The sequence below is a fragment of the Nomascus leucogenys genome, chromosome 3 (genome assembly GCF_006542625.1).
Source record: "Nomascus leucogenys isolate Asia chromosome 3, Asia_NLE_v1, whole genome shotgun sequence".
Lineage (NCBI taxonomy): Eukaryota > Metazoa > Chordata > Mammalia > Primates > Hylobatidae > Nomascus > Nomascus leucogenys.
In genome coordinates, this window is record NC_044383.1 from 60058172 (window position 1) to 60073518 (window position 15347).

The 15347-nt window shown below is 34.9% G+C and overlaps 1 protein-coding gene across 1 annotated transcript in view; it reads right to left on the minus strand.

The window, feature by feature from the left end:
* The window catches only part of COL19A1 (collagen type XIX alpha 1 chain), a 329106-nt gene that overhangs the window by 243306 nt on the left and 70453 nt on the right, over positions 1 to 15347 (minus strand). Inside the window, exon 9 of the mRNA XM_030804323.1 lies at positions 14279 to 14341. Within this exon, the coding sequence (XP_030660183.1) occupies positions 14279 to 14341 (63 nt within the window). The remainder of the gene's footprint in view (positions 1 to 14278; positions 14342 to 15347) is intronic.

Sequence of the window (15347 nt, forward strand, 5' to 3'; positions counted from 1 at the left end):
TAGGGTCAGATACAGTTTAAAAGGGGTCCATGGATTTAAAGGGAAGGGACACAGCCCTCCTTGGAGCAGGATGTCCGAAGCAAACTGCAGTTCACTCACTAAACTGGCAGGCAAACAAATTTAAGATCTAATTCAGACCTGCCTGTGTAAATGAAATCTGAATATTTGAGGAGCTATCCAGATGAGGTAATATGGCAAAGGGGCAAGAGCTATGGATTTCCATGGATAGAGATTCAAATCCTGATTCTACTATTTTCTCCGTACCAAGTTAGGGGAAGTTTTTTATATTTTTTTCCTCTCTCTCTCTAGATCTGTTTCCTAATCTGTGAAACAGTGACAATAAATCTTACCTCACAGGGGTGTTGTAAGGGTTGAATGAAATAATGTGAAGAAGGCTCCTGATAGCATTTAGCATATAACACTTTTTGAGTAAATGGGTGTTATTATTATTATTGTAAAAGTTTATATTCTTGTACATATTTATATTAAGTGAGGAATTCATTGGTTTTCTAACATCTAGTTTGTTTTAAGAGGTCAAGGTTACATAAGATATGTGACTTTAACATTTTCCTGTAAATATATTTTGAATAAATAATATTCCAAGTGTTTGCTTCTTGGCCTTTTGGCTAAGATGAAGTGTATAAATTCCTTCAGATAAGTTCTAATCTGATCCCACAGTAAGGCTAGAATAATAGAATCATCAAACTGTTTATTGTTAAAATTATATCTGTTGTTTACCAAATATTTATATACCAGGTGCTGACACTTTTATGAATAATCTTGTTTAATCCTTAAGATAAAGCTAGAAGTAGATGCAATATAATTCCTGTTTTATAAAAGAGAAAACTGACATGTAGAGAGACCAAGTGTCATGCTCTAAATGAGAGAGTAAGATTTTGAGCTGGAATTCAAACCCAGGCAGTCTAACTCTGAGTATTTAATATTAGCATAGTAAAGTAATGATGGCCATGATTTACTTCATACTTACTCCATGGGGAGCAAAATTAACTTAGTAAAAGTTTTCCTATTAAAATAAACATTTTAGGGCAAATTTAATTTAGTAGATAGAATATGGGTTTTAGCATAAATTAGGCTCTATATTTGTTCAATTTTTACTATCACATTATTAGGATAAGATTATTGGACAATAATTATTCCTGTTTAGAAAAAAATCCCCACTTACAGAGAAATATATCTGTTATGTTTAAATACATAAGTGAAGTATGAAATGAGGCACTTTTTTGTTTGAAGTATTCAGGTAATGAAAACAAACATGGTTTGAGTGTTATATTTGGAGGCAAAGTGGGCAAAATTTGCTCATAGTGTACAAATCCTCATCTCATTTTCCTACTTCATACCATGAGGATGCAAGGTGTGAACATGTATGTGTGTGTGTGTGTGTGTGTGTGTGTGTGTATGGCTGCATGCATGTGATCTTATGCTTAGAGTCATTCACTTCTCTTAGAAATTGAACCATCCAGGTCAGGCGCGGTGGCTCACGCTTGTAATCCCAGCACTTTGGGAGGCCGAGGCAGGCGGATCACGAGGTCAGCAGATCGAGACCATGGTGAAACCCTGTCTCTACTAAAAATACAAAAAAATTAGCCGGGCGTGGTGGCGGGCGCCTGTAGTCCCAGCTACTCGGAAAGGCTGAGGCAGGAGAATGGCGGGAACCCGGGAGGTGGAGCTTGCAGTGAGCCCAGATCGCGCCACTGCACTCCAGCCTGGGCGACAGAGCGAAACTCCGTCTCAAAAAAAAAAAAAAAAAAGAAATGGAACCATCCAGTTTACTCATTTTGATTGACAGAGGCTTCTGTCCATCCAAGCTTACCAGAAGTTGCCAGCTACCTAATAATACTGCTACACAGAACTGATTTTCTTAAATGAACTCATAACAGAACACTTACCAAATCTCTTAGGCAAAATCATAGCTGTTCTGAATAAATGTGAAGGTGACAGTTATTTTTATGCAATGTTTAACAGTAAGGCTTTATTAGATTAGAGCTAATATTAGATTAAGAATGTCTACTGCAAGTCTGTACTGGGTGATAAGCATTACAATTACAAAAGAACATAACTAAATGCTATACTTCATCCTTAGAGTCCTCATGACTCCCATTCCATAAATACATTTTATAAAATTGTGTTGTTTAGTGTACTATTTTTCTCCTTGGTGTCAGAGGAAAAATGCCACCACAGTATATTAATGCATTGTTCAGAGTCTTGATTTAAAAAAATTTACTGCTATTACCTAGCTAAATTTCAAAGTGTAGGTTTATTTTAGAATAATGTGATTTATATGCAAATCACTTAATTTATTGAAGTATGACATTGATGTAAGTGTATAGTTAATGTACAAATTAATACTTCATACTGCTCAGAATATGCTTCACTCCATTAATATAAATCAGTTTCCTAGCTTGAATATTAACTTTAGAAAAAATCTTCACTTTGAGAATATTAGACCTGAGATACCTATTCTACGGTATTGTACATATGTTTTTGCTCCAAGTGAAACAGTTAAACAATTCATCCTAGTTATTTATTTTTTAACAGTACTCTTAAGTACTCCTAATTCTGTGTAAAACAAAACAAAACAAAGAATTTTAACTGCTGACAAGCAGAGTCAAAGTTAAGGGGATGCTGGATAAGTTACTCTGGAAGATGCACATATTTCACGTTGAAGCAAATGTGGGATACAAAGCCCTGAGGTGACATGCATGTTAAGAACTGATAATTTTTCTTTGGAAATTTACTTAGAAAAATATAACAAACTATTTTTCTTATAAAATAACAGAAAGATTTCACCCCAGACATAAACCTCACAAGGATGATTTTAAAATTTTGAAATTTAAAAAATTTTTTACAATTTATTAACCTACTGTTAGATGATATGCTAGTAACTTTCTTGTTTTCATTTTGTATACATTCCTTAGAATTACTTTCAATAAGTGGTAACCTGTGGATTATAGAAGGGAGAAAACACTATTGAGGCGGCATTTTTTTTTCACTCAAGAGTGTCACACCCCTTTAACAGCTAAATGAAGTGACAAGTTAGAATCATAGCTGGCACCACCAGGGACTGAGACCTTGGGAAGAGAAAGTAGTCAAAGACTCATTGCTTCTATAGGTATTGGAAGGATATTAACCACTAAGTAGGGTCTCTGATGATGTATGAATCCTGGAACCAAGAGTTAAATGTAATCCGTTACCATATTTAGCACCACTGGAAGTTACATGAATTCTCTAACTGTCTGTGAGACCCTTTAAGAGTAACTCAAGTAAATTAGACCCAGAAGAAAACTGCTTAAGGAAACTCGAAAGAGTATTTGCCGGGACGATTTTGCCATGGTTTTAGAACACCATAAAAACAGCTGCTGCTTTATGATATTAGCTTCTTAAGTTCTCTGGGAACAGTGTCTTCACACAGACACACTCATTAACTGATTTTGCAAGACTCTCTCAGTCACCATTTTGACCAAATGGGCACCAAGGGCTGAGGATTTCGGTTTTCAGAATGACTTCATCTAACTAGATTATCAGTATATTCCTTTATATTCACTGAAGTTTTACTTTAAGTGAAATATAGGATGAATCACCACACAAGATTCATTCTACAAAAGTGGACTTCTGGGAAAAGAAACAAAACCTTTAGTTCTGAGTAGCGCCTGTCTCTGAAATACTGACTTGCTCCAGTTCCTTCATGTTGCCCCAAATGCCCTCTCTTTTCTAAGAAACTCTCTTTTCTTCTAGAGAATTTCTTGGCTTGCATACTTAACTTTCTAGATTTGTTTTCTTACTATCACGGCCCTGGATGGCAATTCCTTTGATCAACTTTTGACAGGATTGATTCTACTGAATGCTTCATCTAGTCCTTACATAGTCTGTGGACATCACCTTTTCAGGAGTTGAGAACCTGTTCCACAGCCAATCAGTAGCAGTTTGCATCTGGTTGTCATACATAAGGATCCAAGGGCTGTCATTTTGGAGTGTTAAAATTAATGCTATTTTATACCAAACTTGATAAATTCTGTTTTAAAGCATTCAAAGGGAATTCTATCCTGCTATGCCATAATTTATTGTGTAAATGTACATAAGTCTCATGTTACATCACACAATAAAGTCAAACAATCTATTTTATAGTTCAAGGGCTTCCGTGATTCTGCATATGTTTTTAAAAAGATTCCCATGTTCATAATAAATCAAAAACTCCTAATGATCTGAAATCTAAACAATCAGATTATTGTGATGCATTTTAGAAAGAGATTGGTAGAATAAGGGTACAAGGTAAATTTGGATTTGGCCATCTCTTTAGGTGATCAAATAATAAGCTCTAGAGAAAAGATATTTTTAAAGAATTAGACCTTTGAACAAGTATTTAAAGAAGCTTTTATTTATGATGAAGAATCATCAATTAATGCCATCAGTAAGCTTAAACAAGAAGATAGCAGCCCAAATAAACATCAACTTGCAGCAAGGTATTGTTTTTCAATAGAGTTTGTTGGACTTTACTGAGTCCAACAGTTACATTCCTATAGGAGTAAATAATTTGCATATCAGACTGAATAATTTATGAAAGGAAAAAGTAGCATCAATGAAGCCATCAGATACCAGAGACACATTTAAGAGGGTCTCAAAAAATATCTGTCTGACAACCTCTGAACCTCCTACTGCTTCAGCTTCAGTTATTGCTGTGCCAACTTCAGGTGAATAAAACCACAATGGTCATGGCCCTCTAGATAATGAGACACAATGGACTCACTCGATAATCAGTGCAGCTAGAATGCTACAAAAACTTATACTAAGCATATTTTCATAAAGAAGATAATTTTCTTAGCATGAACATATGAGAACTTTAAAAATTTAGCAAAGTTATTAATATTAATATAGGCATATATAGTGAAAAATATGACAAGATTATTGCAGTTTAATATACAAATACAACAATTTTTTAAATATTCTACAAAAACTGAAGTTGAATAAGATGCTAAACTGCAACAGTAACTTCTCGTTGAGTGAATTTACTGTTTGGAATCATCTTTGTGGTATTAGAGGAGAAACATAAAAATCAATCATTTTATGAGCTATAGCCTACAGTATAGTATTTTATTGATAGACTGAAATATATTTCTTATATTTTTAATTATAGTATGTCTTATAGTCTATATTATAAAATGTTTACATAAATTACCTAATTTTTGTCTGCAGTGAAACGCATATTAAGACACCATATTATATATAAAATGGTGAATTTAAGAAGCCCTGGGGCTAAGAGAATAGCGGCCAATGTTCTGGAGCAGGGATCAGCAAGCTTTTTCAACAAAGGGCCAGAGAGTAAATATTTTAGATTTTGTGGGCCACACAGTCTCTTCCACAATTACTTAACTTGGCCATGAAGCACAAAGGCAGCCTTAGGTAATACAAAAACTAATGAGTGTGGCTGTATTCCAGTAAAACTTTATGCACAAAATCCTACAGTGAGAGTTTCTGGCAGCCCTACTATAGGGCCACAGTTTGATTACCCCTAAACTATAGGACTTGTTCTGTACATTTTCCTATCCTATCTGATACAACTTTATAAAATAACCATAAATTTTGATCAAATAGTAAACCATCATATCTTTTCCCCAGGAATTCCAGGAGCACCAAATTCACCTTTATTACCAACTGCACCCTAAAATACAGAAATGCTTGTTAGGAGATTACTCTTAAGAGGTGTGTTAATTACTAATGTTGTCAAAGAGAATCTACCTCTTCCTAGATGAGTTGCTTTTGCTTGCACCAAAGTTTGTGCTTCAAGTTCCTTCCTCATATTGCCCACAAGCCAAAATAATAAATTGTAAAAAATCAGTAATTCATAAATATCTAAGTGCTAATCATAACTAAAATTAGACATATTCACACAGAAATATGTAATTCAGCTTTGTAATTTACCAAATTTTGAGTACTCTAATATGCTAACCCAGAGATGATGGGTAAGTTTCCCCTCATTTTCTTTCCAATCTGACATTACTCATATGCCCATTCTGTAGCCATACCACAACAATAAAAATTAATTAAACCAAAATATGTTCATAATTTTTAAAAATAAGGATACCTTCTCTTAGTAATAACCTCACAGAAGTAGGATTTAATATTTACCAAAAGCACATTTACCAAAAGTAAAGAATAATACTATTGTTGTTACTTCAATTAATATGATAAATGAGTTAAAAGCTACATCCTATCCGATGCTTTCAATTCAAGTAGGTCATGAAATTTCAGATTCTAAGATATTCCTATTTGTTTCATTTAGTATGCCTGACTTTCCTTTACATCCTCCAGGAAACACCCCAAAGCTGGGTCAATCCAGTGATCAGCTTCCTTGCTCTTCCACCTAACTGCCAAGCAGGGATGGAAAAACAGGTGCAAGGAAGTCTATGGATCATCTATGGCTTCCTTAGAAGCACTATCACAAATTCAGTCTCATAAATTTATCCTTGAAACAGTGGAAAGTAATATATACTTTTTGAATGAGTTTCTCTGTCACTAACACTTGGTAGAAATTAAGAAATATATTGTAATTTTGTGAATATGTAATACCATTATTATAATGATACTATTTGTTAATTTCAGATGAAGACCCACAAGTAAATTTCACCTTCAAGTGAATTCCTGTAGATTACATGAGATTATATCAAATTGGGTAAAACTGATCCAAAAAAAGGACTTGTCAATTACTTCAATATATTCAATATGAGATTAGAAAGAATAAAGAAACATTATTATTTCTTATATTGACATACTAAGTCAAAATAATAATATTAAATCCTACTTCTGTGAGGTTATTACTAAGAGATGGTATCCTTATTTTTAAAAACCACGAACATATTTTGGTTTAATTAATTTTTATTGTTGTGGTATGGCTACAGAATGGGCATATGAGTAATGTCAGATCGGAAAGAAAATGAGGGGAAACTTACTTATCATCTCTGGGTTAGCATATTAGACTACTCAAAATGGAAACCTCTATAGTGGGATTGGAGGGCAGGAGAAGTTGAAAGAAATCAATACCAGTTTCTGACTAAGAAGTCAAATAAGCTAACTTATTCATTTTAAACAGTTTTGATTTTCTGTCAAAGCATATCAGCAGAGCAATCATTTCATAAAGTCAACACATTTTGGCAAAATAACTGGAGATGTGGAAGATAATAATACAAAAATAAACTGGAAAATTATTCCCAAAATGGAGCTCAGATAACACTTCCCCTCAGGTTCAGGAACATTAAAATCGAGCTAATATTTTATAAAACTCTGAGAGAATTACAGCTCTGAAATGGGTGAGGGTATTAACAAGGGTCTTAAAGAACTGAGAAAGTAATGCAGTTGCTAAGGAATTAGGTTGCTAACTACATTTGCTAACAAAAGGGAATTAAAAGATTCAGAAAATTATTACAATTGAGTCTAAATGAAAGAAAAGTATTAATTATTACTTCAAATAATGTTATAGAGAGTTTAGTGTTAAAGAGCATGGTTAAAATCTCTTGATTAGGTTTCCTGATATAGAATACTGATCACATCTAGATAATTAAATACAAGCAGTAGTACTTAAAACTGCATTATTCCATGAGAGGTGATCATCACCTTTATAAAAAAAGAAAAAGTAGTAAATCATATTAATAAACCATCATAGTGGATAAGAAAATAGGCAAATAAAAATATATATTAAGTTTTGCGAAAACTTCTGGCTTTTTGCAAAATATTTCTGATGCTTCATTACCTTGGCAATACTAAGCTAAACCTGATTAAATCAATGTGAAAAGAATTTTTGTTTTTTAAAAGAAAAAAATGTAGTAGAACAATAGTTAACAATATAATATTATTTAACTCTTTCCTTGCAAATTGAATCTTTGCCTTGCTCAGCAGAGTCTCCTGGGCAATTAGGAAGGAGAACTTACAGTTTCTAGAAATAGCTGAGTTGATTATTTAAACTTTCCTTGAGGTACAGTGTTCATTCATGCATTCAGCATATTTTTAGCTCCTATTATTTATGTGTTGTTCTATGTATAGGCTCACAGAACTCATTTTCCAACAAGGAAAGAAATAGATGCATGATGATAACGTGTCAGGTGGCAGTAAAAGTGCTAAGCAAAGTAAGAGGATGGAGGTGGGAGTAAGGATGCTTTTTATATAGAGACACCAGAAGGTCTTTTTATTTTAAAGTTATTTCTGAGCAAGGGCCTAAATGATGTGAAGAAGACAGCCAAGTGGATATGTACAAGGACACTTCAGACATACATAACTGGAACAAAGGACTTGGAGCAAAAGTGAACAAGGGAAGAGGGTATGAGACAATTTAGGAGTGAGGAGTCAGGTAGGGGAGAGCTCTACACATTATGTGAAGCCTCACAGCCCATGGTTAGAGCTTTAGGGTTTATCTTAAGAGAGACAAGAAGTCATTAGTGCGTTTTGGCTCAGGTGGGACAGGATTTGCTTACATGATTATTCAGAATAATTGTCTAAGTCATAATGGGGTATGTGTATAAATAAGAATAAAATTTTTCTCTATGAATTTGCTGCATTAAAGTAAGGATGCTCAAAGCATAACACCTTAGATTGTCATCAACAGTCATATAGACCAATGGAACACAAAAGAGAACCCATAAATAAATCCATGTATTTACAGCCAAATGATTTTTGACAGAGGTGCCAGGAACGTGCATTGAGGAAAGGACAGTCTCTTTGATAAACAGTGTTGGAAAAACTATATTCAGAAGAATAAACTAGATCCTTATCTCTTACCATATGCAAAAATCAACCCAAAATGGATTGAAAACTTAAATGTAGAGCCAAAAACTATGAATCTTCTGGGGGAAAATGTAGGGAAAATGCCTTGGTACATTAGTCTAGGCAAAGATTTTGTGGCTACAACCTCAAGAGCACAGGCAACCAAAGCAAAAATAGACAAATGGGACCATATTGCACTAAAAAGCTTCTGTACAGCAAAGGAAACCATCAAGAGAATGAAGAGACAAACTGCAGAATGGGAGTAAATGTTTGCAAGGTATTCACCTGACAAGGGATTAATATCCACAATATACAAGGAGTTCAAGCAACTCAACAGCAACAAACAAACAAACAAAAACCCCAATAATCTGATTTTAAAATGGGTGAATGATCTGAATAGACACTTCTCAAAAGAAGACATACAAATGGCCAAGAAATACATCAAAAAATGCTCAACATTAATCATGAGGGAGCAGCAAATTGGAATCAAAATGAGATCATCTTACCCTAGTTAGAATGGCTATTATTTAAATGACCAAAAAAAAAAAAACGCTACCAAAGTTGTGGAGAAAGAGGAACTCTTGCACCCTTTTAGTGGGAATGTAAATTAGTATAGCTATTATGGAGAACAGTATGGAGATTCCTCAAAAAACTAAAAATGGAACTACCATGTGATCCAGAAATCCCACTGGGGATATGTATCCAAAGGAAAGGAAATAAGTATGGTGAAAAGATAACTGAAAGCCTGTGTTTATTACAGCACTACTCACAATCGCTAATATATGGAATCAAAATGGGTGTCCATCAATTAATAAATGGATAAAGAAAATGTTTTATACACACACACACACACACACACACACACACACACACATACACACAATGGAATGACATTAAGGCATAAAAAAGAGTAAAATCCCATCATTTGCAGCAACATGGACAAGTCAGAATGACATTGTCCTAAGTGAAATAAGCCAGGCACAGGAGGATAAATACTGCATGTTCTCCTTTGTATGTAGAAGTTTAAAAAGTTAATCTCATAGAAGTAGAGAGTAGAATAATGGTTACTGGGGCTGGGAAGTGTGGGAGTGGGGATAGGGAGAAGTTGGTTAACAGATACAAAATTACAGCTATAAAGAATAAATAAGCTCTGCTATTCAATAGCACTGCAGGGTGTCTATGGTTCACAATAATTTATTGTATATTTTCAAATAGCTAAAAGAGAAAATCTTGAATGTTCCCAATACAAAGAAATAACGAACATTTGAGGTGATGGACATGCTAATTATCCCAATTTGATTAGTACAGATTGTATAAATGAATTAAAATATCACACTGTACTCCATAAATATGTATAATTGTTATGTGTCATTAACATATTAATAAAAATCTTAACACCTTTAGAAATACTGTAATGTAGTGATATATAATTTGAAAGAGATGTGGAAGTTGTATTCTCAAATCTTTTCTCACTTTATTACATTGGGCCAAAAGTAAAATGCACCAAAAGACTAATATTATACAGTTAATGAGAAAAAGTAAATTATAATTGTGTCTGAATGGCTTCTAATCGACATTATCTAAGTAAAACAATGCAAGGAATATATTTTAAAAACTAGCACATTGGGCTGGGAGCAGTGGCTCACACCTGTAATCCCAGCACTTTGGGAGGCCAAGGTGGGTGGATCACCTGAGGTCAGGAGTTCGAGACCAGCCTGATCAACATGGTGAAACCCCATCTCTACCAAAAAATACAAAAATTAGCCAGGCATGGTGGCAGGTGCCTGTAATTCCAACTACTCAGGAGGCTGAGGCAGGAGAATCGCTTGAACCTGGGAGGCAGATGTTGCAGGGAACAGAGATTGCGCCACTGCACTCCAGCCTGGGTGACAGAGCAAGACTCTGTCTCAAAAAAAAAAAAAAAAAAAAAGCAACTAGCACATTGTATCCAGAGAAGGTCAGATAATATTGGAAATAAAAGATACAGAGTTGAATGAAATATTCAAGTAATTGAGTAATCTTTTGAAGAAATTAACTATTGATCAATTATTACTATTTACCACAAGTAGCATGTGATAACTCAACTCAATATTAGACGTATTTTTACGTCTAATAAATTGAAAATTCTAAGGCAGTGTCTCACAAATGAAGATTCCGTTGTTCTTCATCAAGCCACAAATGAAATTAAACTCAACCTAAAATAGTTATCTCCACCTCTCCTTCAATATATGGACAATTATATGGTGGATAAGAAAGCAAGGGAAACATATATTTGTGGAGTATCTATAATATGCCAGTGTCTAAGTGCTGTATATATATTGTATTGTATTCCTTGTTCACAATCAACCACTGGCTAGGTATTATTAAGGATAATTTTCAAAGCAAGTAAGAGGTGGAGAGGATTCAATCCTAAGTGGTTCAGGCTCCAAAGTGGTACTCTTTCCAACATACTGTTCTACCTCCTCTACATATTCTTTCTTGGGCTTACAGATCAAAAAGAAAACCTTTAGAACAACATCTGATTCCCTTAGTAACATTGCACTTCTGATCATTTCACAAAATTTACTACTGAATTTATATGCCTTAGAACAAAAAGACTTTCGATCTTCAAGTTATGTAGGCATTATTTTGTGCACCTGCTCTAATAATGACAATTACATGCCAGAATCAAAAATGAAGGAAGGCCTTCTTTATTTATTGCACATTAAAGTTGCAAGATCACATAGTGCAATAGGAGCAGAAATAAACTCATCCTCCATTCCTTAAAATGAAACAATACATCCATGTTGATTTCAAGTGCCAGGAAGGTTGAATGCATTCATGGTCATGGTCATCTAATGTCATTTTTACAAGGCAGAGTATATGTTGGTTTAATCAAATGTGGGTGCATGTATCGAAAAGATAAGGGAAATACACAGATTAGTTATTTGTTGTGTAGATTATAAATTTCTTTTATTCCAGCTGTTTTTACATTGCCACTAAAATATTTTGCCATTATGAATTATCATGGAATTTAAAACAAATGTTAATATTCTTAAAACATACTGCAGATGAGAAGTCATACAATGCATTGTAACTCTAAGATACATTTTTGTGTGTTTTATAGGTTTGACATACAATAAATTGGCTAATATTTATCCATTTTTATTAATTTTTCCTAGTTCTTTTCTACTGGTTTTAGCTTCTATAGAAAGAGAGAATGTTCTGTGAACAAACTGTCACAAGATTGTAAACTTGGTGAGAGCAGGCCCTGTATTTTATTATTACTGCTAAGGCTCCAACATCTGGCACATTTTTTATTACAATAGCAGGAGCTCAATAAATAGGTGTTGATGGATGAATGAATAAAGAAAAATAAATATTTAAATGTTAAAGTGAGAGATGTCTATTTATGATTAAAGGAAATCGAGGGAGAAAATTCATCCTTAAAAGGTATAGGCTCTAACAACAGTGACTAAGCACTTAATCTTTAAAAAAGAATTTAAAGTTGATTTAATGATTTTTAAAATAATTATTCAAATAGGACTGTACTTATGACATAGATATTTTTTTCAGTGGGCAGGGTATTTTTCCTAAAAGCAACACATGAAATTTCTTCCTGTGCCAGCAATCTTAAATATGACGGAATTGATAAATCAAAGAAGTAAAAAGACAAGTTAAGAAATGTGTATGTGAATATGTATAAATCACAGTCACCAACAATTAGGCCACATGCATTTTTTTCAAGGCATTTTTGTGTCACTTTATAGTATAGGCAGAACAGATAAGTGAGAACACCTTCCGTTGCAGATAAGAAAACTTATGTATGGAGAGTCTGAGTGGCTTGGCCAAATTCACCCTCTAACCAGAGAAGAGTTGGGATTAACTCAGAGATCTTTCCACTTTCTGAGTCCTCTTAATTCTGTTACCTTGGGCATGTCATTTTACCTATGTGTGGCTCTCAGCTGTAAAATGAGGATAGAGATATTAGGCTGGCATCTTTAAATAATGTTTTAAGAGTAAAATATCGCGAGTGGAAGTACCTGATCAAAGAACACAGATACATAATACTGAATTGCTTTTAGAATATAGTGGCAGCCTTAAAAATGGATACTGGTTATGAGTAGTCAACAGACATCCTGGGTTCAGATCCCAGTCTGGCCACAAGCTATGTGGCACTGGGCAATAATTTAACCTCCCTAAGCTTCAGTTTTTCCATCTGTAAAATGCTAACATGAAGAGTGAGTGTAAGGATCAAGTATGATAACATACCTAAAACACTCTTCTCAGTATCTGGTACATGTAACCATGAAACAAATACTTGCTATTGGTATAATGATTTGTATGTTTAGTTTGATTGAAGTGGTCTTTAGAATCAGATATTGTTCAATTATTTTGAATTTTCATAAAATGATACTGAAAGTAAAGGTACCCCAAGTAATGCATTTTAAAGAACAATAATAAATGGCCTGTGCCTCCTCAAAAATCTTTTTCAAACACCTGCTGTGTTGTCAGAAGTTCCCATGCAAGGTACCTGGGAATACATTCCTTCAGGAATCAAATGACTAGCTTTGTTGAAGCTTTGAGGGATCAGTCATTTCTCAGACTTCCATCTCCTGTCTTTTGAGGGGGACGGGCAATAGATTATACAAATAATTTAGAAACATGGACTTCCCAAGTTAAGGCATTAAAGGAATTAAAGTCTATTTTACCTTGGAGAGATAACAAAAACAGAATCAGCTTCTAACAGTGCACATTCATTTACCTGATTAGCTGACAAAAGATGTACTCAAAAGAGTGAGAAACATTAGTTAAGTTTTGAGTGGTGGGAGAAGGGAAAGACAAATCTCTAAGCATGGGATATAGCCTAGAATTACACACTTAGAGGTCCAGTCCACTGGCCATTCCTCCATTAAATCCTCCCTAGCTCCCCAGATCATTTCTCCAGGACACTTGCAACTCTCCTACAGCATCTAACACATATGGCCTTGTAATTTTCCACGATCTCTTTCTAGACGTAAAATCATTGAGAACAGGGAATATATCCTATTTGTCTCTATGTGCTCTACAACACCAAGCAACATACCTCATACACAGAAAGTATTCAAAAAAGTTGGCTGCTTAAAAAAAAAAAAAGGTAGGGAGCTACAGAAAAATCTCTGGTGGGGATGTATCAAAAGGCAAGAGAAGCAAGAATTCAACAGGGATTTGGGGAAGGGAATGCTAAAGAAGGCTAGGGCACAGCTAGAAAATAGACTTTCCTGCTTCACAGTTTTGCTAGCGCTTATAGGTACAAAGACTTGCAGTTCCAGATCTTTCCAAAGTTCACACCAGCCTACCAATATGAATTCAAAAGCTGACTAGAATGCTGATAGTCTTTCTTATTTCAGTAATCAGCATTTTAATATAGTCTTTGATAGCCTTTTATAGAAACATATATTTTTACAGAATAAAGAAAAATGAGATGAACACATTTTTAAGTCATTTTTTGACAAAACCCTGTTTTCTCCATCAGTATTTGTTTTTTTCTTACCAGCTCTCCTTTATCCCCTTTCTGCCCAGGTGAACCCGGAGCTCCTGGTAATCCTGCTTCTCCCTGAGCAAAAATGCATATCTGTATTAGCAAACATTCTGTCACATTGATCTAAAGCCAAATGGTTTATAAATGTGAAGCTGGCAATAGCAAGATAATGCTTTGTTCTCCTCTGAGCTGATGCTTAGAGTGAGGAATAGTGAGCCATGTGAACAAGGGAAAAAGGGCATGCCAATGGAATTCCATTCACTGTTCCTCACTCTTCCAAACACCATTTAGCACCATCTCCTCCAGACCTTCCATGAGCTGGAACACAAGCTGTTTCTCTATGGCCCCCCGAAGCTTGCCTTTCTCGTAGAGCTTACTATGCAATATTAGCCACTAGAAAAAATGAAAGTTTCCCTTAAACTTTCATCCCATCCCCATCTGGCTCAGCCAGGAGTTGAAGTGGTGGTGGATGAGTAAGTCAAGGTGGATGAGTAAGTCTTAAGTCACAGTGCTAGGGCACACTCTGCTCTAGAAACTGGGGCAAGTTCTCCTTTCCTCAGGTATGAGCACTGGAAAAAGCCACCAAGACACCACTCATCCTTTTAGCACGGGCTTTATGACTGCCATTAACATCCATAAAGGAAGTTCATAAAGGTCCATGGCACAGCCTTCTTGACCAGGGGCTCATATTGGTGGAGATGAAACAAATTATTTTAGTAATAACGGAGCCACTCTGTATATTCCCCTAATAACTTATGGTGGATGGAGACAGCCAGTTGAAAATTTAGGGATGCTGGAAAAATACAGTCTACACAGAAAAAGAAATACAATGTAGAGTATTTTTGTGTATGTTTTTCAAGAGCAGGCACTGTGTTTTCTTCAACTGTGAATTCCCAGAACTTCAGCCTATTCCTGGCACATGCTAAGTACTCAGTACTTGCCTATTGTACAGGTAGTTCCTCCCTTCACTTTGCTATTCATTCTAGTTCATGCCCTGGAAGGAAGTTCAGATGGGCTTGAAACTATCCAGGTAACAATCCAGGAAGTCCTATCTTCAACGCCTTTTTCTTAACCCACCCCA